We start from the raw sequence: 27,530 nt of genomic DNA on the forward strand, positions 1-27,530 counted from the left end.
TGCATACAGCATTTGTTGCATAAACCTTGAAACCCAGAGAAACACTGAAAGCAGAGCAAATATGTTCCTCAGTGCTATTCTTGAAAATGACAGTATTACTAAAATACAGTTATTTTCAATTCCAAAAAAGCACTGTTACTCATATGTGGTCTTTAAAACTATATGAATGCATCCTTAATTTTAATATGCATATGTGTGTGCATTTAATTACAGTTCAAGTGGTCCAGAAAAGGCTACATGAGGACACGATGGCTTATTCACAACCAGTATGTTTGCGCACACACACTTCACTATTGAAGATTTCCCTTATAATTTTCTTTACAGTCTATCGTGTATGTGTTTTTTTGGCCTCAAACACATTGTGTTAGCTGTGTGTTAGTGGAATCGAGTGTCATCAGAAGTGCATTAATTGCAGACATGTGGCAGCAGTACAATAGAGCAGTGCTGGAACCTGAAGACCGAGTGATAAATGAATGGAGCCTGTGAGCTCCATCCTGTCAGCTAATGTCCTGCATCAGTCAGAGAGACCGACAGGATTGATAGACCCCCCCCCCCCCCCCCCCAATATAATACGTCTTACGTTTATCTGTGTGTGTGTGTGTGTGTGTGTACAGGGGTTTTGACCTGGTGAACGTTCACCTGTTTCATGACGCCTCCAACCTCATAGCCTGCAACTCTAGTCCGTCAGTGTATTCTGCAAACCGCAAGAAAGCGCTCAGATACGTCATCAACAGGTTTGTGCTTCTGAATTATTCACTAGAGTTATTCACATGAGTTTGTGTAAATTAAGTCAAGAAATAAAAATAACAATGAATGCAAAGACAATATGAAATTAAAATTAAATAATGTGCATGTTATATCCATACATTCATTAATGCAGAACAAAAATGAAAATTTGTTGAAAATGTACTCACTCTCAAGCCATCCAAGATGTAGAGGACTTTGTTTTTTCCTCAGAACAGATTTTGAGAACTTAGATCAGTTGCTCACCAGTGGATCCTCTGCAGTGAATGGGTGCCGTCAGAACGAGAGTCCAACAGCTGTAAAAAACATCACAATAATCCACACCACTCCAGTCCATCAATTAACATCTTGTAGAGTGAAAAACTGCATGTTTATAAGAAACTAGTCCCATCATTAAGACATTTTAAGCTAAAGTCCATAATTTATAAAAACACTTCCTCCAGTGAAAAAGTCCTCTCACATCAAAATCCACCAACATATTTGTTTACAACTATTTTGGACTGTTTTGACTTTGACTAAATGATGCTTGATTTGTGTATATTTCTCACCTGATTCAGACAAAACGGCTCTTTCACTGGAGAAAGCAATATTTATAGATAAAAGTATTTTAGCTGGAAGTGACAGTTTGAAGTTAACTACTTATTAATGATGAATTTATTACAAAACGCACATCCTTTCACGTCACTGAGCCATGTGGATTACTTGTAGATTAATGTAATATTTTTATCAGCTTTTTGGACTCTCATTCTGACGGCACCCATTCACTGCAGAGAATGTATTGGTGAGCAAGTGATATAATGCTACATTTCTCCAAATCTGCTCTGATGAAGAAACAAACTTGTATGGTTTGAGCAAAGTAAATCTTAAGCAAGTTTTCACTTTTGGGTGAACTTTTCCTTTAAAACAAGGCCACAGTAGTGGGGAAAATAATATTAAGCTATAATATCGTAGTTCACTCATCACTAACTAAATAGAATTGAGTCTGGTCAACATTATTTCCAGCTAAATACTTTCTTACACACAGAAATACATCACAGTAAAATGCTGTGTCATGTTATCTTTCAGCAGAAAAGACATGGAGTATAATGTGGTTGGTGGTCCCATTTCTAACTCTAACTTTTGTCTTGCAGGATATCAGATAGCAGCTACAGTCCTCTCCCCTTCTTCCTGTTTGGGGATTTCAATTTCCGCCTTGACACACTTAGTCTAGTACAGGTAGATCTGACTAATATATGATATATCTAACCACTGAACACATAAACACATAAATTATATAAATATGCATATGTGTATTTCTTTGTGTACAGAACCTCTCCATGTCGGCAGATATACAGACGGTAACAAAAGACAGTAGCAACGAGGTAGAAAAAATCATTTGTGAGGAGAAAGACAATGACCACAAGGTGATAATTTATTTTCAAAGTAGTTCATTATATGTATTAAATGCATTTCTATGCATTTCTATGCATTTATTAATTCATTATATGATATGATGATTAATTAAATTAACTGCAAACACTTGCATATATATATTTTCTTTCTGAGAAAAGCAAAAAATGAAGATTCAGTCATTCAGAAGCCATTACGAAAGGGAAAGTGACGTCACGTGGCCTAGTATGGTGACCCATACTCGGAATTTGTGCTCTGCATTTAACCCATCCTAAGTGCACACACACAGCAGTGAACACACACACACCGTGAACACACACACAGCAGTGAACACACACACACCGTGAACACACACCCGGAGCAGTGGGCAACCATTTATGCTGCGGCACCCGGGGAGCAGTTGGGGGTTCGGTGCCTTGCTCAAGGGCACCTCAATCGTGGTATTGAAGGGTTGAAGCGCTGTACATTCACTCCCCCCACCTACAATTCCTACCAGACCTAAGACTCGAACTCGCAACCTTTTACGAGTCCGTCTCTCTAACTATTAGGCCACGACTTCCCCAAAGTGGATTTATATGTTAAGTTTGTCAATTTGCCTGCAGGAAATTTACAGGCTATACACACTACTATTTTTTAATGAAATAAATGAATACTTCTATTTATATAAATTGATAAAAAAAGTTACAGTAAAGACTTTTATTTTTATTTCAAATAAATTCTGTTCATTTGGGGGAAAAACAGTATTACAGGTTCCACAAAAATATAAAACGAAATATTAAGAAAGTTTTCAGCATTGATAATAATCAGAAATGTCTTCATATTAGAATGATTTCTGAAGGGTCATGTGAGACTGAAGACTGGAATAATGATGCTTTGCATAAATTTTAAAATATATTAAAATAGTAACAGTTATTTCAAATTGTTATAATATTTCACATATTACTGCTTTACTGTATTTTTGATCAATAAATTAGTGTATATAAGAGACTTACACTCACCAAGGTAGTTAAAAATAAATAAATAAATAAATATTTTATCTTTATTTAATTTAGAATTTAGTGTTTGATAACTTTATTAAACTAGGCTATATTTTCTTGCTGAAGGGCACAGGTAGCTATAGGCTATATGACATTTATTATAATGGGTTTATGTGAAGATTGTTTTAAGTTCACTTAAATTGGAAGTTATTTTTTAAAGTCTAATAAATGTTAAATCGACAGCTCTCAATTATACTGTAATGTTGAATGGCTATAATCAATGGTTAAATATTAGGAAAAAAATTCATAGAGACATCATTTGTTATTAGTGATACTTCAGTCATAAAAAAGATGGCATTAAACAAATATTGAAAATATACTTTGTTGTTTCTACATTAATTTGAAGATTTAATATGAAATTATTGCAATAGAAAAGTATACTTACAAACTTTAATAGTAGGTTGGATTAATCACGATTAAGTTCAGAAAAAAATGTGCGATTAATTAGTTATTTTTTTAATTGATTGAAAGCACTAATATATATATATATATATATATATATATATATATATATATATATATATCACACATATATATATATATCACACATATATGTCACACTTGCTTTACTAAGTCTTTGTAAACAAATGTTAAAGGCTCTGACTTTGCGTCCAGGAGATGATTAATATTTTCTTTTTGTGTGCGCTCAGACATATCCAGTACACTGTCCAGCCAGATTTATGGTTTTTGGAGGGTTGATATTGACTTCTTGCCAGTCCAGAAAATGCGAGCTTGCATTTAGATCGCTCCTGCAGACGTGTGCTTCATTTTTTTGTGCCAGCAAAGTTGGAGTTACTCTCCGTTCTTTGCTAGTTTTTATATGCCCTGCATTAACCTCTGTCCTTCTCTTTTCACCTCTTTGTCTTTCCTGTGTTTATTCTTTCTTTATTCTTGTTTTGCTCCATTGCTTTCTCTTCCTTTCCTCATTCTTTCTTTCTGTCCTTTTTTTAATCACTCCATCACTAGGTCCTCCTTCATATAGAGACCAAGTTATTTGCTTACTTGCACCAGGCCGTGTTCAGAGAAAACAACGGAAAAGAGGTTAGAATTTTGTTTTAAGAAATGAGACATAGCGTATAATCAAAAGAGTATATCATTAAGTCTGTGCTCGTCATGCAGCTGCTGAAATACGATAAGGAGATCTCTGCGTTCCACGACGTCATCACAGAGGAGGAGATCCACTTTCCTCCCAGGTGAGCAGCTTGAAGAAGTCTTGTTAAACACTGGACAAAGTAAAGTGCAAAATATTCTACATATAAAAGTCAAAGCATAATATTGTTCTCAGCTCCTGAAAGAGATGAACTTTCTGCAAGATCCAAATGTGTAATTTTAAACAACAGTGACTAATCCTGAAAAAATGTTGCCTATCAGTTTCCACAAACATATGAAGCAGCGCAGCCATTTTCAACACTGATGATAATAAGAAATGTGTCTTAAGCAGCAAATTAGAATGATTTCTGAAGGATCATGTGACACTGAAGGCTGGAGTAATGATGCTGAAAATTCAGCTTTGCATCACAGGAATAAATTACATTTTACAATATATGTTATTTTAAATAATGAGATTTATCTGCTACTTTTTTTTACTGTATATATTTATCAAATGACAAGAGACTTTCAATTTTTTTTTTAAATCTTACCAACCCCAAGCCTTTGAATCAGCGTGTCAGATTCAAATGTCTTTAAATAATGTATTTTAATTGTCATTCCAAAACAGTGTAATTTTCATGTTGCGTATCTTGTTTCAATGTTTTCAGTTATCCATACAGTGAAGACTACACTAAACCTACACAGTACATGAACACACGATGCCCAGCATGGTGCGACCGCATCCTAATGTCCCACAGCGCCAGAGACATCATCCACCAGGTGAGTTTACATTTATTACTGGGATTGTGAGCTTAAATAAGTTTTGTTACACCATTACTAAATATTTTCTTAGCTATTACAGATCCAAGAGATTGATTAAATGAATAACCAGTTGATTAATTGTTTGTTGTCTGCAGAGGGAGGACGGTGAGAGTGGTGTTGTTTATAACACAGTGGGCTCCAACATCTGTATGGGAGACCACAAGGTGATCAAACATCCAGTCTTTAGCTAAATTAATAAACAAATGACAATGAATGAATCAGTGAATTATACTAATTATTTGCCATATTAATATTTATCTTTTATGTCTTCCCTCCAGCCGGTTTTCCTGTTTTTTCCAATGAAGACAATTACACATTGACACACAATACTGGGAGAGTCAGAGGGTGAGGCATGTGATTGTACTGTTTACTGTTTTTTTAGTTTTTTTTATAATAATCTCAAATGACAAAGATGTTTAATACAATAAAACAACATTGGCATTTAATTAAATTCTATTTTCATATATGCTTACATGAATTAGCAAAAAATTTAAAAAGTAAATAAAAAAAAATTATCGCCAATAGAATTAACTTATTGTAAAGGATCTATTTTTGTAACATTATTATGCATGGTGAGCAGCTTTAAAAAGTCTTGTTAAACATTTGACAATGTTGTACATAATATTTATAAATGACTATGTAGTACACAAAATATTATAATCATAAACATCAAAGCATAATATCGTTCTCAGCTTCTAAAAGGCCAAGATATATCATAAATATTAACCAGTAATATTAGGCATTAGTTTGGGGTCAGTAAGACTGTTTTTATGAAATAATTTTTATTCTGCAAGAGTGCATTAAATTGCAAAAAAATTACAAAGAAGCAATTTCTTTAATTTACATTTATCAAGATTTCTGTTTCAAATAAATGCTGTTCTTTTGAACATTTTATTCATTAAAGAATCCTGAAAAAATGTTATCACTGTTTTCACATAAATATGAAGCAGCTGTTTTCTGTCATCAACACAATTTCCTATTATCAATATTGATAATAGGAAATGATCACTTTTAGGTAATTCATGTAATTTTATGTTTTAATATGGATATTAATATTGAGTCAACATGGAATATTTGTACTTTATAAAATGTATAAAAAGTGAAATAATGAGGGCAAAAAGGTGATGTGTGTGTGTGTGTGTGTATATATATATATATATATATATATATATATATATATATATATATATATATATATATACATACATACATACATACAGTTATGGCCAAAAATATCGGCACCCTTGGTAAATATGATCAAAGAAGGCTGTGAAAATGAATCTGCATTGTTAATCCTTTTGATCTTTTATTTAAAAAATTCACAAAAATCTAACCTTTCATTGGATGATAAGAATTTAAAATGGGGGGAAATAAATGTTTTTCTCAAATACACTTTGGACACAATTATTGGCGCCCCTAGAAATTCTTATGAGTAAAATATCATTACCGTTAATTGTGGCCAATGTGTATTAGAGAAAAACATTTATTTCATAATGATATTTCCCCCCCATTTTAAATTCTTATTATCCAATGAAAGGTTAGATTTTTGTGAATTTTTAAAATAAAAGATCAAAAGGATTAACAATGCAGATGAATTTTCACAGCCGCCTTTGATCATATTTACCAAGGCCATATGCCGATATTTTTGGCCATGACTCTCTGTTCTTAACTTCCCCGAGGAGCCATTAGCAGCCCCTTGGCCCTCATTTCCTGTGACACTGAGCTGAGATGAAGCACCTCAGTGCTGCGTGATTGAAGACGCGTCCCGCCGCTCATCTCCTGATCTATGTCTGTTGGATTCTCTGTCTCCTAAGCCTACGCAAGCAATTCTGTAAAAGCAGCAGTGTTCATTAATTACAGATACACAGGACACAGATCTATCCTGCATCGTTGTCCTCTATTGGCATTTTTAGGGCAATGATTTTGTTTTGCTGCCAGTTTTATGTGTGTTCTATAGGTTACGCTTGTCTAGGGTTTAGATGGCTTTACTACTGAGGCTGGTCTGTCATTTAGTCTGCTATTGCTGTTCAAATAGACCTGAATTATAGACATTAGTATTCCTAGATACTTAAATCAGAGAATTGCTGTCTAAAAGAGTTAATAAGATTTTTTTGTTGTTGTTGTTAATAAATTGGTAGGATTATATGTGTAAGACCATACAATATAAATTGCAAAACATTTCAGTCAGCTAAAACTGAAAATTTGAATTGCTTTCTTAACATTTTTCAGTAAAATAGTTAAACCATTTAGACCGTTTTGAATGTAATTACAAGAAAATCCAGATGAAACTGAATATTCAGTATGGATGGAAAGGACAACAAACCCTAGTGAAAAAATATACTAAAATGTATTTGAAATAAATTTATTTCATGCTAAATACTACAATACTACATATATTTATGTGCTTAATAAAAATACACTGCAATTGTACTGTTAATATACTAAACTGGTGTACTTAAAGTCAGCAAAACTGGAACACCTAATTTTGTATTTAATACACTTTAATTGTGAGGAAGTAGTGCTGAAGTCCACCGAAGATGTACTGAAGTCTATTTGATTGTGCTAAAGTGGAACTATTGCAAGTATACTTTAGGTACGCTTAAAATATCTCACATTTAAAAACTGATATTATCTAAAGATCATATAATTCTCATCAACAGTGACATTAGAAGACATTTTAGGCTTAATATTAAGAAATGTGCATTGTGCACAAGCAGTACTCCAAATAAAGTTTAATTATCATTTTTATATCCGTAAGCCTCAAGCGATATGTCAGCAAATATGTTAATAGATATGAAATAAATGTATTTTAAACATATTTTTTACTAGGGAATTTTAATGGGTGGAACCATATCTTGTTCTAATGTTTTATACTATATTATAGGACAATACTAAATACAGAATTTATGTTATAACATATCATACAAAACAATACACACTATACAGTATAGTACAAGCTGTCTGATAAAAGACTGTACGCAAATTGAAATGTTTCAAAAGACAAAATGACACACCACCTGGAAAACGTGCTTCTCTGCAATATTATACAAATATACATTTTATAATGCAACATTTTCGTCATAATTCATATATGTTCATAAACCAATTTCTTTCCTTATATTTACACTGCTTACACTTTTTCTACACTAATTAAAAAAAAATCTAATGACGTTTTTCATTTATTGGAATATACACAGTGGAAACTGTAAACTCATTTCAGAGATTTTGGGTTAAAAATTCAGTATACTGTGTATAAGTGAATGTTACAACTTTTTCATAATTTTCAATCACCTTTTTCTCTCAGTAATTAATTTCAGTGGCCTTCAAAAAGTATTTTATATTCTCATACTCAAACCAAACAAATGAGTCTAAAAATCTAATGCATATATATATGTATATATATGTATGTATATGCTTCTAAACACTTTCTCTTTTCATCAGGGCTTCCTGTGTTGTTGACGTGTACCTAGAGGTTATACTGTGGACATCTCTACCGATCATGCCAGGGCTCTACAACAAGTACACACACACCGAGACATGAGCAGACCCCTACACCCCCCACCCACCGCATGGGACCCCCGAAACCTCCTGCCAAATGCAAGTGGGCACAAAACACAGGAACTGTTTATTTCTGAAAGCTGTGTTCTCTGGTTTCACAATATACATTTAACAAAGACTTCAAGTATGACTTCAGAAATTCCTGAACAAAGCAAAATAGGACACAATCGAGGAAGACCAAGACAAAACACAAAGGCACTTCTCAAAGCTCTCAACTCCTGACTTTTAGGTCTATACTTTGCATAGAGTATGTACACTTCTGCGGATTACTATGGCAAAGCTTTAAAATGACAACTCCATTGGTGTGCTTTTACAGTACTCATTGTAAGGACAATTGTAAGTACAAGTATGCTAAGCATATCCAAACACAAGCTGCTGCGACGCACAAGCTTTGGTTGCTGTTTCAATCCGGAAACGCTTTGCATTTCAGTTCATTCTTAGGGTGTAGCAATCGTTCTGGTAAAACACTGTTCAGCTAGTTGCTTTTCAGTTCTTATACTTCCTGCATGCGTGAGTATGGATTCATAAGCACGTGTTTTTGCATTTGCACTGGCCTCAGCACTTACGGCTGTCAGCTTCAGTCATTGTCTCTACGGGGTTGTTAGTCAGACTCTTGGATCGATGGAATATGTACAGGACAGCAAGGGACGAGTTATAAAGCCATTAGCACTTGTGAATTATGGAAATCCCACCCAGAGTGGCCTGGCCTGGAAGCCCCCAGACTTTTAATTAGAGCACTAGTGCAATGCGAATGCTAATGCGGATGTTTTTGTTGTTTTAATTGTGTTGAATCTTGGGTAACTGGTATTGTTTAAAAAAAAGTTTAAAAGCTCTGTATAGTTTCTCAATGGTGTTGGTCCAGCGTTAAATCCGTTTGACCAATTTTCATATTTTGTGTGGTAATATGCTGGTTTGTAAATTGCTTTATTCAATGCTTTATGAAATTACTTTAAATTGTAAATACGTAGCGCTTCTTAACTGTTATTGAATCACCTTCTAAATTGTTGCAGAGTCACAGATGCTTAGAAATGTTATTGAAGCTATAATTCACCCAAAAATACAAATTTTGTCATCATTAACTCATCCTCAAGTTGTTCCAAATCTGTTTGAGCTTCTTTCTTGCGTTGAGCACAAAAGAAGATATTTTGAAGAATGTTGGTAAACAAACAAAAAAGTTGACGGTAGCCATTGACTTCCATAGTATTTTGTTTTTCCAAACTATAGAAGTCAATGGCTACCGTGGCTACCAACGTTCTTCAAAATATCATCTTTTGTGCTCAACAGATGAAAAAAACTCACAGGTTTAGAACAACTTGAGGATGAGAATGACAGAATTTGCATTTTTGGGTGAACCGTCCCTTTAAGAATCAGAGGTTGACACACTTTTATAGTAAAATATCCCTTTAAATGTCCTCAGCAACATGTTCCCCATTTCAAATCCAAATCAAACAATTTACAAACCTCTACAAGTGATTATATCCAGACATGACAGGGCCATGATTTTGAATTTATTGATTCAGTCAATATAATCTGAACAGCCCCATGCATAATTTACGCACGAGGGTTAAACCGTACGGCCCACCTGCCAATAATGGACTTGTTGTAGTTGATTCATGGTATGGTCAACATAATTTACTGTTCTCGAGGGCATCGCTTCAAACCGTGGTTCAATAGGAGGCCACGGAGTCGCTCAGCATCGATGTCATTTAGCATTTGAGATTTTACAGATAAACACAAACACTACAGTCTTTTGAGATTTATGTGCACCGTTATTAGCATGCCAAGTTAAACGTGTATGTAGATGTTCATGTTTGCACTCGTTTTGGGGATTTATTTTACTATGCAGTGATGTAAACATTCGTAGAACATAGTAAAAAAAAAATGTTTTTTTCGTAGCAGTTGTGAAATTAGACGTTGCTTATTTTATATTAACCTTTTTAAGTTATTTCTACTTTCTGTCTCTGACTTTCTTCTTTTCTTTTTTATTAAAACAATTCGACTTGTTTGAGGCATTGTAATGGGATCTGCTGAAAACTATTGAAAAATATATTCTAAATTATTATATAGTGTCTATCCAGAAGATGTATAGTGGTGAAAAGTTTAAGATAAATGGTGACTGCTGGGCCGAGCGAAACTTGTCGATAAGATCAGAACATTTGCCATTTTAAATTATAGGTTGTTCATAGGTTTAAACACAAGCATAAATCTCACAACAAACAGTCATATTCATACCTAAACATTGCAGAAGCTGAAAAAAAGACTCGACTCTCTTAAGTGATTGACCCACTGTGCCAAATATTTGTTTATTTCCTCACTTTTCTTTTCCATTTTGTGACTTGTGGCAAACCTTGGTAGATCTGTTGTAACGGATGTAAAATGCATTTACCTCACATGCTGCCGAATGTTGCACTGGCCTAAAACGGTCTAAAGAAAGACCCTCTTACTGTACTATACCTTCTGCGGCACCTATGAATGTTTCTCTTAAATATATTATGTCTTATTTCCTAATAAAATGTATATATTCATCAACTGAGAGGTTGCGTTTTTTGTTAACAGATACATTAATGGAATAAATGAATATTTAAATTGGGTAAAGAAATAGTAACATCTATTCAAACTAAAATATTGAAATTATTATGTATTTTAGTTGTGATATAGACCTATTTATTAATATTTTATTAAATATATGAACACACACACTACTGTTCAACAAGTCGGTCAGATTTATTAATGTTTTTTAGAGAAGACTCTTATGCTCGCCAAGGCTTCATTTATTTGATACAATAAAAGCAGTAATATTTCAAAATGTTATTACCGTTTAATATAACAGTTTTCTATTTGGATATATTGTGAAATGTAATTTATTCCTTTGATGTTACCAGCATCATTACTCGGCTTCAGAAATCATTCTAATATTCTGATTTGCATATTATATGCGTATCTGAGTAGCATTTATTTGGAATATAAATCTTTTGTAACATTATAAATGTCTTTACTGACACTTTTGATCAATTTAATGCATCCTCGCAGAAAAAAAGTATTATTATTATTTTTTTTTTTAAAGAAACCTTACTATGGAGTCAAGAAAATGTACTGCATAGTAAGAATGCTAATTTTATTTAAAAAAATTAATAATTAATGAATCCTGATATATGGAGTTTGTCTTGATATTTTAAATATTGCAACAGGTGTTAAAATTAGCATCACTGAGAAGATCCATTAATGACTGTTTGGTCAATTGTTTCACATCGACTCAGTTCACATTAATTGATCAATCCAAAGTCATTATCATTATGAGTCTGTTTAATTGAGGTGTGCCGTTAAGATCCAATGCAGTGTCCATAAACACACACACTCACCCTCCCACCATCTGCTCTCTGATTTAGATGAAAGGCTCTGAGATCTGACTAATGTCTGTCTGTGGACATCTGATCTCAAAGGAGCCATTAGTTCAATGAGATTCATCAAACTGACATTGACCACTTCATATGGAGTGTCTGCTGAGTTGGTTTAACATTCACTGACGGTTCAAACAGCCTCTTCAACAGGTTAAGCATTAGCTTGAAATGTAACGTCCTATAAACTGTGATAAAGATGATGAAAACAATGAGAATTGTGGCTTTATTTATTACTGTAAAATGTTATTAAATATGAACACTTTTAAAAAGTTTTAGATTTGTCAAATTTCTTATGCGCGCCAATGCTGCATTTATTTAATCAATAATACAGTAAAAACAGTAATATTGTGAAATATCATTGCAATTTAAAATAACCGGGTTCTTTTTTAATTATACTATAAAATGTAATTTTTTTTTTTTTGCAAGTTAAGCATTACCTTAAAGGCATTACCTCAACAAATTACCCTTAATATATTTCATTCATTTACATTTTCACCTCTTCAAAATGTTTTTTACTAAAACATAACTTTAAAGGAGTTTTCAACATGACAGCACAAACTCACCATTCAAAACAGCAATTTATTGTGCATTTTCATAATTCATTTACAGATCATATGCATTATATGCCTTTTAGATGTTAACATTTGACGGTATTTGCGATGTATAACTGAATTTACGTAATTATTGGGGGAATATCTATCTACCCTGTCTTCCAGAGTTTTTAAAAATCAATAAATAATATCTCTTTGCAGTGCTTATAATTGAAAACATGCTGTTCTGAACCCCTTCTTGATTTAAGAGAGTTGCAGGTTAGTTTAAGTTCACTCGCGCGACATGAAATGCTTGTAAACAACAGATGAGAATGAGAGCTGACTTCATTTGCTAAACAAGACATGGCTGTCTGTGAACTCTGATATTGCTGGACAAATTGTGCCATTTGAACATAAACACACATTTCCTAATCATCAGAAAATTTTGGAAGAAAAGAAGGAAGAACGTACATCTACAGTGACAAAATGACATAAAGAGAGCGAGAATGCAGTTCATTCAGAAATGATTTATGTATCTGCTTGCTTTTACTGGATCTGTTTATTATTCCTGCAGTTTTATGAGCATTTATAAAGCATTTTACCTCAAAATAAGATTGAAAAATACTAAAATCGACGGGTAACACTTTCTATGAAGCCTTTAAATAATGCAAAATTGATTCTTAATGCCTTGTAATACAATCTACTGTCAATTACGTGTTCTTGTAAATAACTGTCAACAGTTTCATTATAAAAATGTATAGTTATATATTTAGAGAATATATAGGCTATTGTAACACAATCAATAAAAAGTGTTATTTAGGCTATTAAATGCTATAATAGGCCTATATTTTTCCAAATGGAGCCACATCAGTAGTTCAATATTAAAAAGTATTACAATGAGCATAATCTGTAGAATGTTTTCTCAATATTTTTTCTTCCAGAGGAAATTTGTTACAATAGGCTACATTTATAGCTTAGAATTTGCATACATCTATTAATATCCACTGCTCAAAACATTTTGTAGTTTGTTACCGTTTCAATTTTATTTAGCCATTTCATACATTGTTACATTTGTAGCTACTGGTAAAAAACCTAATGGGCTTTTTAGTGGCAGGTTCAATTTTGACAGCTTCTGCATCTTTTTTTTTTTCTTTGGCAAAAATGGTGAGACTTCCTAGAAAGTGTTACCGATAACGGTTATATATTACTGTGTATTTGTATGATTTGAGGCCTCTCGTCTTTTGGTTTGAATTCGTGTATGTTGAGCTTGAGTTCTCCTCAGATGTGATGCGGTCCCAGGCGCAGAACTGAGAAAGCTCTGCGGTGTTTGCGCAGCAGCTGTCGGATCTTCTCGTCGTCTGTGTCGGGGTCCAGCGGTTTGTTGTACTCCTCGTCCTCCACCTCGTTCTCCGAGCCGTCTCCTCCGCTCTCCCCCCGCGAGGCCTGTGTGGAGCTGGGCTCCGTCACGCTCTTCTTCCTCCATTTTGTGCGCCGGTTCTGGAACCAAACCTGAGAGCAATCACAATATCGCGAACACGCAGGTGCTGTTACAACTCATTACAGATCATTTAAATTAATACATTCTCTCAAAACGTTTAAAAATGTTAGTGATGCGAACAGAATCTACTTATGTTTAGCTTCCCAGCAACTTTAGTAAAATTAGGCTACACCAATTAACAATAAGTTACCCTGGTGTGTTTTAGCTATTGAATAATTCACAAATGCAGAACTATTAAAAACACTATTAGTTGAAAAAAAAATGAAATTACTAGTATGCTATCTTACTTTAACTTGTGACTCAGTCATGCCTAGTGAGTACGCCAGTCTGGCTCTCTCTGGTCCTGCCAGGTACTTGGTCTGCTCGAAGGTTTTCTCCAGAGCGAAGATCTGGTGCCCGCTGAACGTGGGTCTTGTGTGCTTCTTTTTCCCCACAGTCTCAATGTGATGCCCGCCATCTACAGAGAAAACACAAGACTGTGTATCACAACTAGACCTGCATCTCCTGACACATTTGGAGAATTCAGGTGCAAAGACTGATATTTGTCTTTTAAATGAGCATTTTAAATCAGGCTCCTATACAAATAACATTGGACAAAGTCATTCAGTAAATAACTAATAACCTTTTGAGTGCCATTAAAGTGAAATTACTGAACCTAAACTTAAGAGCCTGATAAAAATGCTCATTTAAAAGAAAAAAATCTGAGGCGGACTTTGAGGTTTTTGCATCTGAAGTCTTCATTTTATCCCACTTAATTTCTTTTCTCTATTTAGCCCTGCAACTTCAAAGCATCAAATGTTAAAATGGATGAAGAATAAATTGAATCAAATACATAATTGAATTAGCATTTAGGCCAAACTTTTATGTTAGAAACACTTTATTGAAACTAATAGCTGAAAACGAATGTGAGATGATCTTTAATAAAAATAAAAGAAACATCTGGAATAATTTAGAAGAATTGAAAGTTGGACTTTTCATAGTCAACAAATTTCTATTGAAAATCTCAACTTGTTTAATTTTATTATGTTATGATTATTTATTATAGTTTATACACATCATTCTTTCAATATATTTAAAGAATATTTTAATATTATATTTTATAAAGCTTAAAATAAAGAACTATTTTAAAAGGATGATTTTTTTTCATTAGACAATTTTTTTTTAGTTTACTGTAAAAAAGTAATTAGAAAGATTCTCCACAACCATTCATTTAAATTTAATTAGCATCTTATACAGTAAGATGTATATAATAATATCACACTGATTTGTTAAATCCTTTTAACATTTCCACTGAAAGCTTAAAATAATTACCTGTTTATTAGGATGAAGAGGTTTTTTTTCATTAAATGATTTCATTAGATGATACATTGTACTGAAAAAAGCAAACTTTCATTTAACTTTACATAATATACAGTCAATTTTATATACACTAATAATATCACACTTACTGGACTGATATTCAGCCTGATCAAGGTTTATCAAGTCAAGTCCTTAAACACAGTACAGTGGAATTGGGAAACTTTTTAATGGTTTTTCTTCTGTTTCATATTCTTATTCAAACAATTTACAAAAATGTACTAAATTAGTGTGGTGAATATCACTGTGTTGGTATCACATCACACGTAATGCTCCAAATCAAACTCTCATATTGCACAGACTTACTGTTGGGACACTGCTGTCTGGCTCCTCTCCACTCGTACCCTCCGTCCATCCAGCAGCTGCTGCCTTTACCCTTCAGTCCCGAACATTCGACTCCGGGTTTAGGGAAACTGCTCAGTCCCGCTGGGGCGTAATCCCGGTTATAATACACCCCTGGACTGGGCACGGCTGTCCCAAAGCCACCCATGGAGGGGTACCCGGACAGTAGCGCAGGGGTTCCCGGGCCGCCCATCATGGATCGACTCAGGATGTCGCTGATGCCATGCGGCGTGCCGGCCTGGAGCTGAGAGTTGATGTTGGCGGGGCTGAGCTTGTAGAAGGAGTTGGGAATAGAGTACTGGCACACCGGGGCCTTGATGTCTGAGGGGAACTGGTTCAAGCTGTTGTTGAAGAGGAAGGACCCTGAAATATTGGACTCCATGGACACCAGCGTGCACTTCTTCTGCTTCCCAAGACGACGACGATGGCGATTCAAGACTGATTTCTTACCAAGGTCCTGACATCAAGTACTCCGAAGGGTCTAGTCCAGTTCAACACAACCTGACAACTTTCTGTGCGAGTATTTCCAGGGCTCAGTGTGGTCCTCACATCACCCCCGAAATGTCTCAAAGATCAGGTAAGAGTCTTTGTTTTTACTTCCTCTTCTCAACTCTTTAACTAGTCCATAATGGATCTCCAAAGTGAACACCAAGCGCCAGTCTCACTTTCACAGACAAATGTCCCACCACCGGCTCTCTGGCTGCAGGTCATAAATAAGATGCACCTTAGACCGCTGTGGCACTTTCCTCATAATGATGGACAGAATTAGAATGGCCTGCCTTGATTGGTTGAGAGCTAAACGTGCCTGGTCTCCTCGTTGGTCTGTTCGCGGCAGGACAGCCTTTGATTGGTTGTCAACAGATTAATAGTTTTTTAAAAAGTCTGGGTGAGAATAAGTTGCTTTTTAATGGGGCTTCTGCTGTGGCTGTGCAGGAGCAGCTAGCAAGTGTAACACAAGGAAATGGGATTTTTGTCATCTTGTAATGGTCACTGGGAATGTATTACGTGGTCTTTTCCTTCATTATGATTGTATTTTAGAAGATCTGCTTTGGTGACCATTTCTGACATATATATATATTTTTTTTTGCCATTTACTAATACCAGATGGACAATCCCCCTTTCTCTTAGTTAATAGCATGATTCCTCAAAATAGGCATATTCCTCAAACAGTCAGCAAAGGTCTGGAAAAAGGTCAAATGCTTCATTTCATTTCATTAGTAGAGGTGGTTGTTAGGCAGTTTCTTATCTATTTACATTTAACAGTAACAAGTGCACAAAGGTCATTTAAAGACAGTAGGATGTAGTACGTCATATAGTAAGTGTAAAGGATTGACAGCAATGAGAACTCCTTTTCTGAGACCTGACCTTAGACATTGTCCTTGACTTTCTGGACTTAGACTGTTTGATATTCTGTCCAGGACAAGAAGGGTTTTACAATTACTGTTTGCACTGAGCTATTGATTATGTCTAGGTTCATGCATAAATTCCTTCATTTCTTGACACAAGCATGGTGTATGTTTTTTTTTCTATGAGGTATAAAAAAGGTTTATATGTTAGAAAAAAAACTTAACAATAATAATAATAACAAACATGGTAAGTTTAGTGAAGGTCGTATTGAAATATATGACCGTTATATTAAAAAAAAGCTGAAATTTATTAGTTTTAATTAAAATTAATATATTAGAAACATATATATTAGTAAAAGTACACCTTAAAGTAAAAATACAATAACATATAATAATAGATATTAAAAAACAGTTCTTCATATTTGGTGGTTTCTATAATGCAAGGATTCCCAAACGTTTTTTTTAGTCAGCCAAACCCCACCGACTTTTCTTGACATACCCCACTAAGATTTTATATTAATATAATAATGAATCATTATTAATTCATTAATAATAAATTATCAACTCATTTGCATGTTCATGGTTCTCTGATATTGTTGAATGGTCACTTGACATGCAGGAAAAAAAAGATGTATTATTTCAATTTGATTTTAATTTAACATTTTAATAAATTGCTTTTAATCAGCTCAAATCCCAAGTTGGGGAAATTCCATAACAAATAGGAAACCTCTTCCAGCAACTTTTAGGATTTTATAAAGAAAAACTAGCATTAAATTACAAAATTCCCCAGCTGGGTTTTACTGTTTGAGTTGCTTTAATCTGGTTTTCTCTGTAGAGGGCAATAGATGACCGCCATGATGTCAGAGATCAACAATCTTCCTATTAGAGACCTATTGACAATCCTCTATTAAGCGCATGAAGACAAAAGCATGAATAATAATAATAAAGTGTGTAATAAAAAAACATTACAAATGTAAAGTAATGTGTCCTAATGCCAGTATGGCCAATATGTGCAGATACTATTTCATGTCCTGCTGTACTGTTTCACCACTGGCAGATGCCATATACAAAGATCAATCTAGGACTGTCAATGCTTAAAAACAACTGCAAGTCTGTCATCAGCAGGAAAATCAAGCTGCTGAACTTGTCTCAACCTGAACTTGGCTTTGTATTTAGACATTTAACAGAAAGAGATGTTATCGAATCAAGTGAAACCCGCCTCTCTGTTCACTTTGGGGCTTCATATTATAATCATATGTAGTATTACATTAACTTAGGAGTAAAGGGACGTTTGTGGTCAAACAATGTCATTCTTGTTTACACGTGACAGTATCTTGTTTCTTCATCCTAGCACTATCTATTCATCTGGGCTTTCTATGGGTATTTTTAGTTTTGTAAAGTTCTGGATTTTAGTTTTTGCTGTCGCACACACTGCCATATGTTTGCAGAAAGCTGTTGCAAGTTCTTCAGAAGACAAATCTCAAAGTAAAGAAGTAAAGTTCTAGCAGAACTTGGATTTGCACAAAACTTTTGTAAAGGTGTTAAAAGCTGATAATTATACACTTTTTGACATCCTTTGGTGGAGAAGGCAAGGCAAGAATTCAATTTCTGTGGAAATCTGTTTTCTGCACATTCCTGCAGTCTCAGTTTCATGTAAGCTGACACTTTTTTTAAGTATTTAGTGATAAACCTTTCTGCAAAAACGGCATTATACTACTTTTTTTGGAGTAGTGGTTATTTTAGAGATTTTTAAGTGTATTACTGATTGACTGAAAATAAATGTGCAAAAATTGTTCAATTTAGATGTTAATATTGTGACTGATAATTCGACATTCGGTTCATTCATCAAGATTGGAAGGTCAGAAGCGCAATGCATTGTGGGTTGCTGTATAGCAGTCTGCTCAGGTTGTATATTTAGGCAAATGTCTTCTGGGTATTCCATGCATATTGATATGTTATCAGTTGAAATACAAATATAAGTAAGAGTTGTGAGCTTGTCATCTGAAGTCTCCTACAGTCCACGGCAGTTATTGATATATTAAATATATAGTTCGCTGAACTGATCTGCTGTGTTGACAAAAGGTAGATCTCTTCCAGCATGTTTCATCATTGTTAACTTGATCAGTTTCATCAGTCCTGTTGATACACTGCATTGTTTTGCAGATGAAAGATGAGATGATTTGATAATGTAAATATTTTACAGAACCAAAGCTATACAGAACATCAATTAGTTTCTTATTCGTTTCAGATTTTTTATTTTTTTATTTGGTCTAGTTGTTTTTTTTTCCATATTTGTTTCCTGCCCATTTTTATTATTGTGTTAAGTGCTTGATTCATGAATGTTAATGTTTTACAAACTAGTAAACAGATGTTGAAATAAATCAAAAGTCAAATTCTTTTGAGATGTCATGTGATCAGTCTTTTGCTTTCGTTATGACAGTGTTCTTGCCACATAACGTTCTGTACAGAAAAGAAAACTGGGATAGGCTCTGGATCTCAGGGAGTTTTTGAAACGTCGACCTGCTCTTTCTAGGTTTGTTATGATTTCAGAAAAAAAAAAGTATTGCAAAACAAAAGTTATCTCACTGGGTAATCAAAAGCTGACTTTCTTTGTTGTTCTCCATCACGTCTTCAAAGTATTGCAGTAAATAAAGCAGTAAAGTACATTTTCCAAAGTACTCAAATTCTTTAGACCGTTGTTCATTATGTGAAAGTTTAAAAAATCCCAAACAATATTAAACAAATAATATGACATTAATATAACAAACATCATGTGGTTTTAGTCATATATGAAATTTAAATAAAGCTTTACTGCTATAAGAAATGCATTTACAAAAAAATGACCATGTTGATTATAGTGCTGTGTTACAGCCATACATTTCATCATCCCTGAGGTTACACATTGTGGTGCATTTTCTTTACATTTAACAAGAAACCAGGTGCTTTCCTGTCATGTCAACAGTCAGAAGCAGACGTGCCTGTTTCCTTTAAAAGGTGGAGATTTATGCTAATATGCATGTCTGTCTACATTTCATAGACAAGTTATAAAATAACATAAATCTAAATAAAACACTTACTAAAAAATGTAAATATTTTATTTGTTTACCATTCATGTCATATGACCATTATGACCATGCAGTTCATATGACCATGAACTGCAAACATGCAAATGTCATACCTAATTATTAAAATATTTATTAAAAATTTCTGGGGTACTCATAACTCAAATAAAAATTAATATGTGCATTAATGGTTGATGTAATGTAATGCTAAGAAAACACTTTTTAAAACTGAAATGATTTTTGTCAATCCAGTGGACAAATGTTGTGTGACCTTTCAAATTTATGTGTAATTATATCCACCTTTTTTTTTTTTCGTGAATGTCCACAAAACTGTAAGAATAAGTTAAATATAATATCGTTTCATTTGGGAGTAAAATGTGCTGTGATGATGGTTTTTATGAGATTCTCATACTCCGCTTAATTTCTCAGGGAGCACATTTCTTAGAAAAAGAAACTTGAACACAAAGACACACTTCATTTGAATCAGGATTGGCTTAGCATGCGATTAAAAACTTGTAATATAATTCATTGAATGGAAAATCCAAAAATATCAGCCAGTAATTTCCCTCACTCTGCTCCACCTGCACATAAGCTCGTCCCCTTTTTCTTTGAACTTCATTCAGCCAAGGCAACTAGTCAAACAGGCTTTTGTGCTCTGCTCTCAGAAATACTTGGACGATAAAAAGCGGGAGTAACACACTTCGGTTTTAGTTGTATTTACCATCTTGAACATCAGGGCCATTTCATGAAGCAAAGACAAACCAGCAATGAGTGAGTACAACACAAAAAGTGTCTCTATATACTGTAGGTTTATTGGTTTTTCAGACTGTCTGATTAATTTGTATCATTTTAGAGCACGATCGCATGTGTGGCAGTCGATGTCTGGGTCCGATGACTTTCAGTGGGGACCTGACAGGCCAATACGTGACCCTCAGCCAAAAAGGACAACTTGCATCCAGAGACACCTCGTCCTTTTTGAACGGTTTGGCATTTCTCAGCCGCACTGTAAAGGTGGATGAAAAGCTGTGTATACGTATAGAGGACCGTACCTCGTCGTGGGATGGAGCTCTTCATGTGGGTTTCACCAACATCTGCCCACAGAGAAACAGTTTACCACCTGCCTCAGTACCAGACCTCAGGGACACACAGGGATACTGTGTTGTGCCGGTGCCTGAGGACTTGTGTAGGTGTGGTGTACAGCTCCAGTTCTGGATAAACTATGCAGGCATGGTTATTGTTCAAGAGATAGGTGGGGAGCGATATTACCTCGAAGCAGAAGGACTGAACCTGAATAATCCGCTGTGGGTTTTCATTGATCTGTACGGGAGCACAAGCGCCGTCCGCCTTCTGAGTAAGTGTGAGAAAATAACTCATGTCAATTGTCAGAACTGCTACTTGAATCTGTTTAAATATATGAAATCTTTTGTAAAAATGTTGAATGTGCTGTAGGATCAAGGAGGGGCAGTCGAACATCATGCCCGGTTTGTCCTGTAGACACTATGTCTAGTATCAACTGGCTAGCGAGAGCGCTTGAGCGACAAACATCAGAGGAAGAGCATAGCTATAACCATAAAACAGGTGATATTGTTTTCTTAAGACACTGAGATCAAACATGAATCATCCAGCAAACAACATTCACCTTTGTAGTTTTAGTACCTAGTGTACGGATATCATTGACCTTGATTCCTTTGTACTTAGAAACCAGAAAGGTCCAGAAAACATCATCTTACTGGAAAGCGAGTCTCTTTCTTGTACAGTATGCCAACCAGACGACCATCCCAAGCCCTCGAGAATGTTCAGAACTCACAAGAGCTGGTTTAGGTACATTATCAGGCCCCTTTCAGCTTAAAATACATCAACAGCATTGACAGTTCTCTATAGTACTCGTAACTCATAACCAGTTCTGAATCTTGTGCTTTCTCTGTTCGCATTCTAGGCATACCTGTTCAGGAGGAAAGAGGGGTAGACCTACACTGGACTTGGCAAGAGCTGAATCAGTTCATTTGCTCCAGATATCCTTTGGTCAACCTGGATGTGATTGGTTTCCATTTTGCGAAGGCTGATAAGCATGGACGACTTTGCAGATTACATGCAAACACTCTGAAGAAAATGAAAAAGCTGGCTGACAACATACTTTATATAGTTCCTCAGACAGACATTGTTCTAAATGAGGTATAGTAGAAAATTCTTATTTACTTTTAATTTAATCAGTTTGTAAATAGAAGATTGTAAAAGATCGTTCACCCAAAAATGAAAATTCTGTCATTAATTATGTTGTTACAAACTCGTGAGACCTTCATGCACCTTCATGCATCTTCGGAACACAAATAAAGATGACTCCAATTTTTTATGAAATCTGAGAGCTTTCTGACTCTGCATAGACAAGCAATGCAACTACCATGTTCAAAGCATGCGTGTGGTGCTGCTGACGCAGGAGCTGGGCGATCTGACGTAGAGCCTGGATGCACTGGCTGTGTCTTGTTTGCTAGCAGGGGAATGAACACGCATGCGTCGTGGTACTGTCCTGAACGCACGGCGAACACGGAAGAGCAGAAATTGTTGAACAAAGTCATTATTTTTGTTTTCTTTGAACACAAAAAGTATTCCCGTTGCTCTCGGATTTCATCAAAAATATCTACATTTGTGTTCTGAAGATAATGACGGTCTTGCGGGTTTGGAACGACATGAGGGTGAGTAATTTTCATTTTTGGCTGAACTATCCCTTCAAACACTGCTGTTCTTTGAAGGCACTAATTTTCCAGCTCAACCTGCTAGTTGACATTTACTTGACAATTCCAAACAATTAAACTGTGCTATTTCTTTATCACAGATGATCACGCACACATTATCATCAGTCATGAATGCAAATGCTTTCACACAATCACGTTCTCCACCACCTGTTCCTGCACAACAGAGGCACCGGTTGACTTCAACCAGCAGTTTTCTTTCAGATTCAAGCCGAAACTCTTCAATGGTAATAGTTTTATGATAATCTTACATATTATTTTAGATTATTATATACATAAGAAATGTACACAAATTTACGTACACCTTAAATAACACTGACATTGCAGAAAGGGAGCACAAGACATTATTTACTTCTCTTCAACAGGAGGACATGGACTTTAGCTCTTTGCTCAGAGAGTTCCAGCGCACGCATCTCAGTGGCAGCGAGCACGTTTCAGTATTGGTTTCTCGTAACAAGGTGCTGCAGAGGGCTAAAGATTCTGTTTCCAACTCTAATTTCCCTTGGACCAAAATCCCTCTCGTGACATTTGTTGGTGAGGAAGCCCTTGACTGTGGAGGTCCACGGAGAGAGTTTTTCAGGTATTACTCTTACAAGCAAGAATAAATATTCTTTTACAAGAAGTAAAACAACAGTTCTCAAACATGAAGCATGCATAAGGTCACAGTTTTGTGTGACATCTGTTGTTTCTCCTTTACCCCTGCCTCAGAATCCTGATAATGGAGGTGCAGAGCTCGATGGGCATCTTTGAGGGGCAGCCTGGACACTTGTTCTTCACCTATGACCAGATGGCCTTGGAGGAACACAAGTATGAGTTGGCGGGGAAGCTCATTGCGTGGTCTGTGGCTCATGGCGGGCCAGGACTCAAGTCTCTTGACCCCTGCCTGTACCAGCTGATGTGCACCCAGGAATGTCAACTGGTAGACTTTGACTGGCACCTAATACCAGATGCTGACATTCAAGACAAACTACAAAAGGTTTCTATCCATTTCTTCATCAATTCATTGATCTTTGCCCTTCTTTAACTGAAAGATCTCTAATCATTTTATTTTGCGTTTAGATTTCATCATGCAAAACGACGGCAGATCTCCAGAGGCTGCAGACAGAGCAGGGTGACTGGATCTGTGAATGTGGTTTCCCTGGAATATACAGACGTGAAATCTCCATCCAAGATGTGCCAAAGATTTACTCCTTTGCAGTTCGACACTACATATATCTAAGGTACTTCTATATAACTGAAATGTTTCTTATTGATTTGATAATCACTCATTTAATTTAAAGTTACTATGTTTTTATCAAAGTAACACTCATTTGACTGTTAGTACTGGTCCTCTAGATAGTCTGATTGATTGAGTTAATATTTAGTAATGTGTTGTGTTGCTTAAGTACAAAAATGGACATTTAACAGCCTGTGTTAATTTTTGCAGAACATCAAATATGATTAATCAGTTTACAAAGGGACTGAATGCTTATGGACAGTTCTGGGATATGGTAAGAACTCACTGGGTTGAGTTTTTGCCCATCTTTACCAACATGCATGAGCCCCTTACCAGAAGCACATTTAGAGACCTGTTCCAAATCCACTGGAGTAAATCAGGGACCAAGAAGAGGGAGGCTGAGAAAGAGACTATACACTACTGGGAACTGGTACTTAAGATGATTGAAGGTAAGTTTCCTAGTTATTAAATGAACTGTGAATAATTGTGCAGCATTGTGCTTGAAATTGTCAATTCGTTTCTACTTGAGCTTGGAATTTTCCCTCAACAGATAAAAAACCAAAAGCTCCACAAAACGAGTTGCATTTTGAGGAGATTTTGGCTTTCATAACTGGAGCAGATGAAGTCCCACCACTCGGGTTCTCCCAGAAGCCCAGCATTCACTTCTACCAACCAGAGCAGCGTGGATGCCGTCTACCGTATGCCAACACATGCATGATGGGATTGTTCCTGCCCAGGGTTGTAAAAGATGAAGTGGAACTTTACAGGATGCTCCTGAGAGCAATCAGAGACTCAGCTGTTTTTGGGAGAACATAAACGTATATAATTATTTATTGTAGTGTACACAGTCCCATCCATAATAATTATGCATATAAGCTTTATTCCATTATTTATTTCATTACTTAAGAAGAAAGCACGTACACACTTACTGTATATTATAAAAAAATAAAAATAAATTTTATATATATATATATATATATATATATATATATATATATATATATATATATATATATATATATATATATATATATAATTACTATTTTCATACAACTGTCAGTCATGTCTTGAATAAACTGAAAGAAACTCAGTGTTTCTCTGGTTTGGTTGGGGAGGAGCGAATAATGATGGTTTCATACAAAGAAAGCAATATAGGCATAATACAACCGTAGGTCTTTAAAATATTTCAAGTAAAACAAAACAATGTTCCGTGGAGCTGCTAAATAGCCGATCACATCAAAACATACTTTCCTGAATTTCCTTCCTTAATAAACGTTCTATTCTCCTGGTAACTTTCTTTTAGTTGACTGCATTCTAGTCACGTGTTACATTTCCGACTGTTTGCAGACTGAAGAGAATAGGGCCTATCAATCATTATTCTGTAAACAACTTTTACCTGGCAAACCTGCAATAACATTGTTTTCGGAGCTGTGGTTTGGTTTCGCTGCTTGTCAAAGAATGCTTCAGCACGCAGAATAAACTGGAAACGGCTTATTGTCTGCAAATCTTCAATGTGTTTTCCATTAAAATATTTATTTTGGAGTGAACTATATATAGAATTTACGACCTGTTTTGTTAGAGATGTCACTAAGGCGGACAATTTTGAGATGGATAGAATTACATCATCATTACAATCTTTTCTATGGTATCCACAATCCACGATTGACTGTCAAGGCTGTAATGTGATTGGTTTACGTGGCACACGTGATCCAAGTTGATGTTATGTTTGTCCAATGGTAGAGCCGCGGAGGATGGTTTCTATCCACTGCCATCCACATCCAGTAGAGGTCTTCACGGAGGACCCGAGGACCCGGGACCCGTAGGGGTTCGGGTCTATATTTTAAATGGTCAGCCGGGTCCGGTTCCGGGTCGGGTTGGGTCCCAATCTATTACTTCGGGTCCCGGGTCTGTTTAACATTGTGTGACTGTTTGATATTCTGTCCAGGACAAAAAGGGTTTTACAATTACTGTTTGCACTGAGCTATTGATTATGTCTAGGTTCATGCATAAATTCCTTAATTTCTTGGCACAAGCATGGTGTATGTTTTTTTCATTTTTCTATGGGGTATAAAAAAGGTTTACATGTTAGAAAAAAAACTTAACAATAATGATAATAATAATAATAATAATAACAAACATGGTAATTTTAGTGAAGGTCGTATTGAAATATATGACCGTTATATTAAAAAAAAAGATGAAATTTATTAGTTTTAATGAAAAATTATATATTAGAAACATATATATTAGAAAAAAAGTACACCTTAAAGTAAAAATACAATAACATAAAATAATAATAATAATAAATATAAAAAATTAGAAATAGTTTCTATAATGCAAGGATTCCCAAACGTTTTTTTTAGTCAGCCAAACCCCACCGACTTTTCTTGACATACCCCACTAAGATTTTATATTAATATAATAATGAATCATTATTAATTCATTAATAATAATTTATCAACTCATTTGCATGTTCATGGTTCTCTGATATTGTTGAATGGTCACTTGACATGCAGGAAAAAAAAAGATGTATTATTTCAATTTTATATTAATTTAACATTTTAATAAATTGCTTTTAATCAGCTCAAATCCCAAGTTGGGGAAATTCCATAACAAATAGGAAACCTCTTCCAGCAACTTTTAGGTTTTTATAAAGAAAAACTAGCATTAAATTACAAAATTCCCCAGCTGGGTTTTACTGTTTGAGTTGCTTTAATCTGGTTTTCTCTGTAGAGGGCAATAGATGACCGCCATGATGTCAGAGATCAACAATCTTCCTATTAGAGACCTATTGACAATCCTCTATTAAGCGCATGAAGACAAAAGCATGAATAATGAAAGTGTGTAATAAAAAAACATTACAAATGTAAAGTAATGTGTCCTAATGCCAGTATGGCCAATATGTGCAGATACTATTTCATGTCCTGCTGTACTGTTTCACCACTGGCAGATGCCATATACAAAGATCAATCTAGGACTGTCAATGCTTAAAAACAACTGCAAGTCTGTCATCAGCAGGAAAATCAAGCTGCTGAACTTGTCTCAACCTGAACTTGGCTTTGTATTTAGACATTTAACAGAAAGAGATGTTATCGAATCAAGTGAAACCAGCCTCTCTGTTCACTTTGGGGCTTCATATTATAATCATATGTAGTATTACATTAACTTAGGAGTAAAGGGACGTTTGTGGTCAAACAATGTCATTCTTGTTTACACGTGACAGTAACTTGTTTCTTAATCCTAGCACTATCTATTCATCTGGGCTTTCTATGGGTATTTTTAGTTTTGTAAAGTTCTGGAATGTTTAGTTTTTGCTGTCGCACACACTGCCATATGTTTGCAGAAAGCTTTTACAAGTTCTTCAGAAGACAAATCTCAAAGTAAAGAAGTAAAGAAGTA

The 27,530-nt window shown here is 35.0% G+C and overlaps 3 protein-coding genes across 5 annotated transcripts in view; 2 read left to right on the forward strand and 1 right to left on the reverse strand.

The window, feature by feature from the left end:
- The window catches only part of LOC306849449 (inositol polyphosphate-5-phosphatase A-like), a 29,460-nt gene extending 18,293 nt beyond the window's left edge, over positions 1-11,167 (forward strand). For 2 of the 3 annotated variants that reach the window (XM_079384479.1, XM_079384481.1), the window contains exons 7-16: positions 214-266; positions 615-734; positions 1,875-1,959; positions 2,052-2,147; positions 4,137-4,211; positions 4,290-4,363; positions 4,928-5,039; positions 5,177-5,245; positions 5,360-5,426; positions 8,523-11,167. In XM_079384479.1, coding sequence (XP_079240605.1) covers positions 214-266; positions 615-734; positions 1,875-1,959; positions 2,052-2,147; positions 4,137-4,211; positions 4,290-4,363; positions 4,928-5,039; positions 5,177-5,245; positions 5,360-5,401 — 726 coding nt within the window. In that variant the 3' untranslated portion in view covers positions 5,402-5,426; positions 8,523-11,167. Of the gene's footprint in view, positions 1-213; positions 267-614; positions 735-1,874; positions 1,960-2,051; positions 2,148-4,136; positions 4,212-4,289; positions 4,364-4,927; positions 5,040-5,176; positions 5,246-5,359; positions 5,432-8,522 lie in introns of all 3 variants that reach the window. The other variant, XM_079384480.1, reaches the window with a different exon arrangement.
- Positions 11,168-13,845: 2,678 nt separating this feature from the next.
- On the reverse strand, positions 13,846-16,145 carry LOC306849063 (homeobox protein Nkx-6.3-like; the record flags this gene model as incomplete). The annotated part of the gene is made up of 3 exons (XM_079383925.1): positions 13,846-14,076; positions 14,353-14,522; positions 15,728-16,145. 3 exons carry the CDS (start codon positions 16,143-16,145, stop codon positions 13,846-13,848), a joined length of 819 nt encoding a protein of 272 aa, XP_079240051.1.
- A 4,643-nt stretch (positions 16,146-20,788) lies between these two features.
- On the forward strand, positions 20,789-25,073 carry LOC306849066 (uncharacterized protein). The gene is made up of 11 exons (XM_079383927.1): positions 20,789-20,942; positions 21,025-21,522; positions 21,621-21,749; positions 21,870-21,992; positions 22,108-22,343; positions 23,002-23,145; positions 23,284-23,498; positions 23,627-23,894; positions 23,978-24,138; positions 24,345-24,583; positions 24,685-25,073. Exons 1-11 carry the CDS (start codon positions 20,939-20,941, stop codon positions 24,948-24,950), a joined length of 2,283 nt encoding a protein of 760 aa, XP_079240053.1. The 5' UTR covers positions 20,789-20,938; the 3' UTR covers positions 24,951-25,073.
- The last annotated feature ends 2,457 nt before the right edge of the window (positions 25,074-27,530 follow it).

Source organism: Barbus barbus (genome assembly GCF_936440315.1).
Source record: "Barbus barbus genome assembly, chromosome: 29".
NCBI lineage: Eukaryota > Metazoa > Chordata > Actinopteri > Cypriniformes > Cyprinidae > Barbus > Barbus barbus.

Bases quoted from the DNA above. Each gene is read 5' to 3' on its own strand.
- LOC306849066 (XM_079383927.1), top strand. The intron at 23,146-23,283 runs GTAATAGTTTTA...TCTCTTCAACAG, and splicing joins CAAGCCGAAACTCTTCAATG to GAGGACATGGACTTTAGCTC. The intron at 23,895-23,977 runs GTTTCTATCCAT...TTTTGCGTTTAG, and splicing joins TTCAAGACAAACTACAAAAG to ATTTCATCATGCAAAACGAC.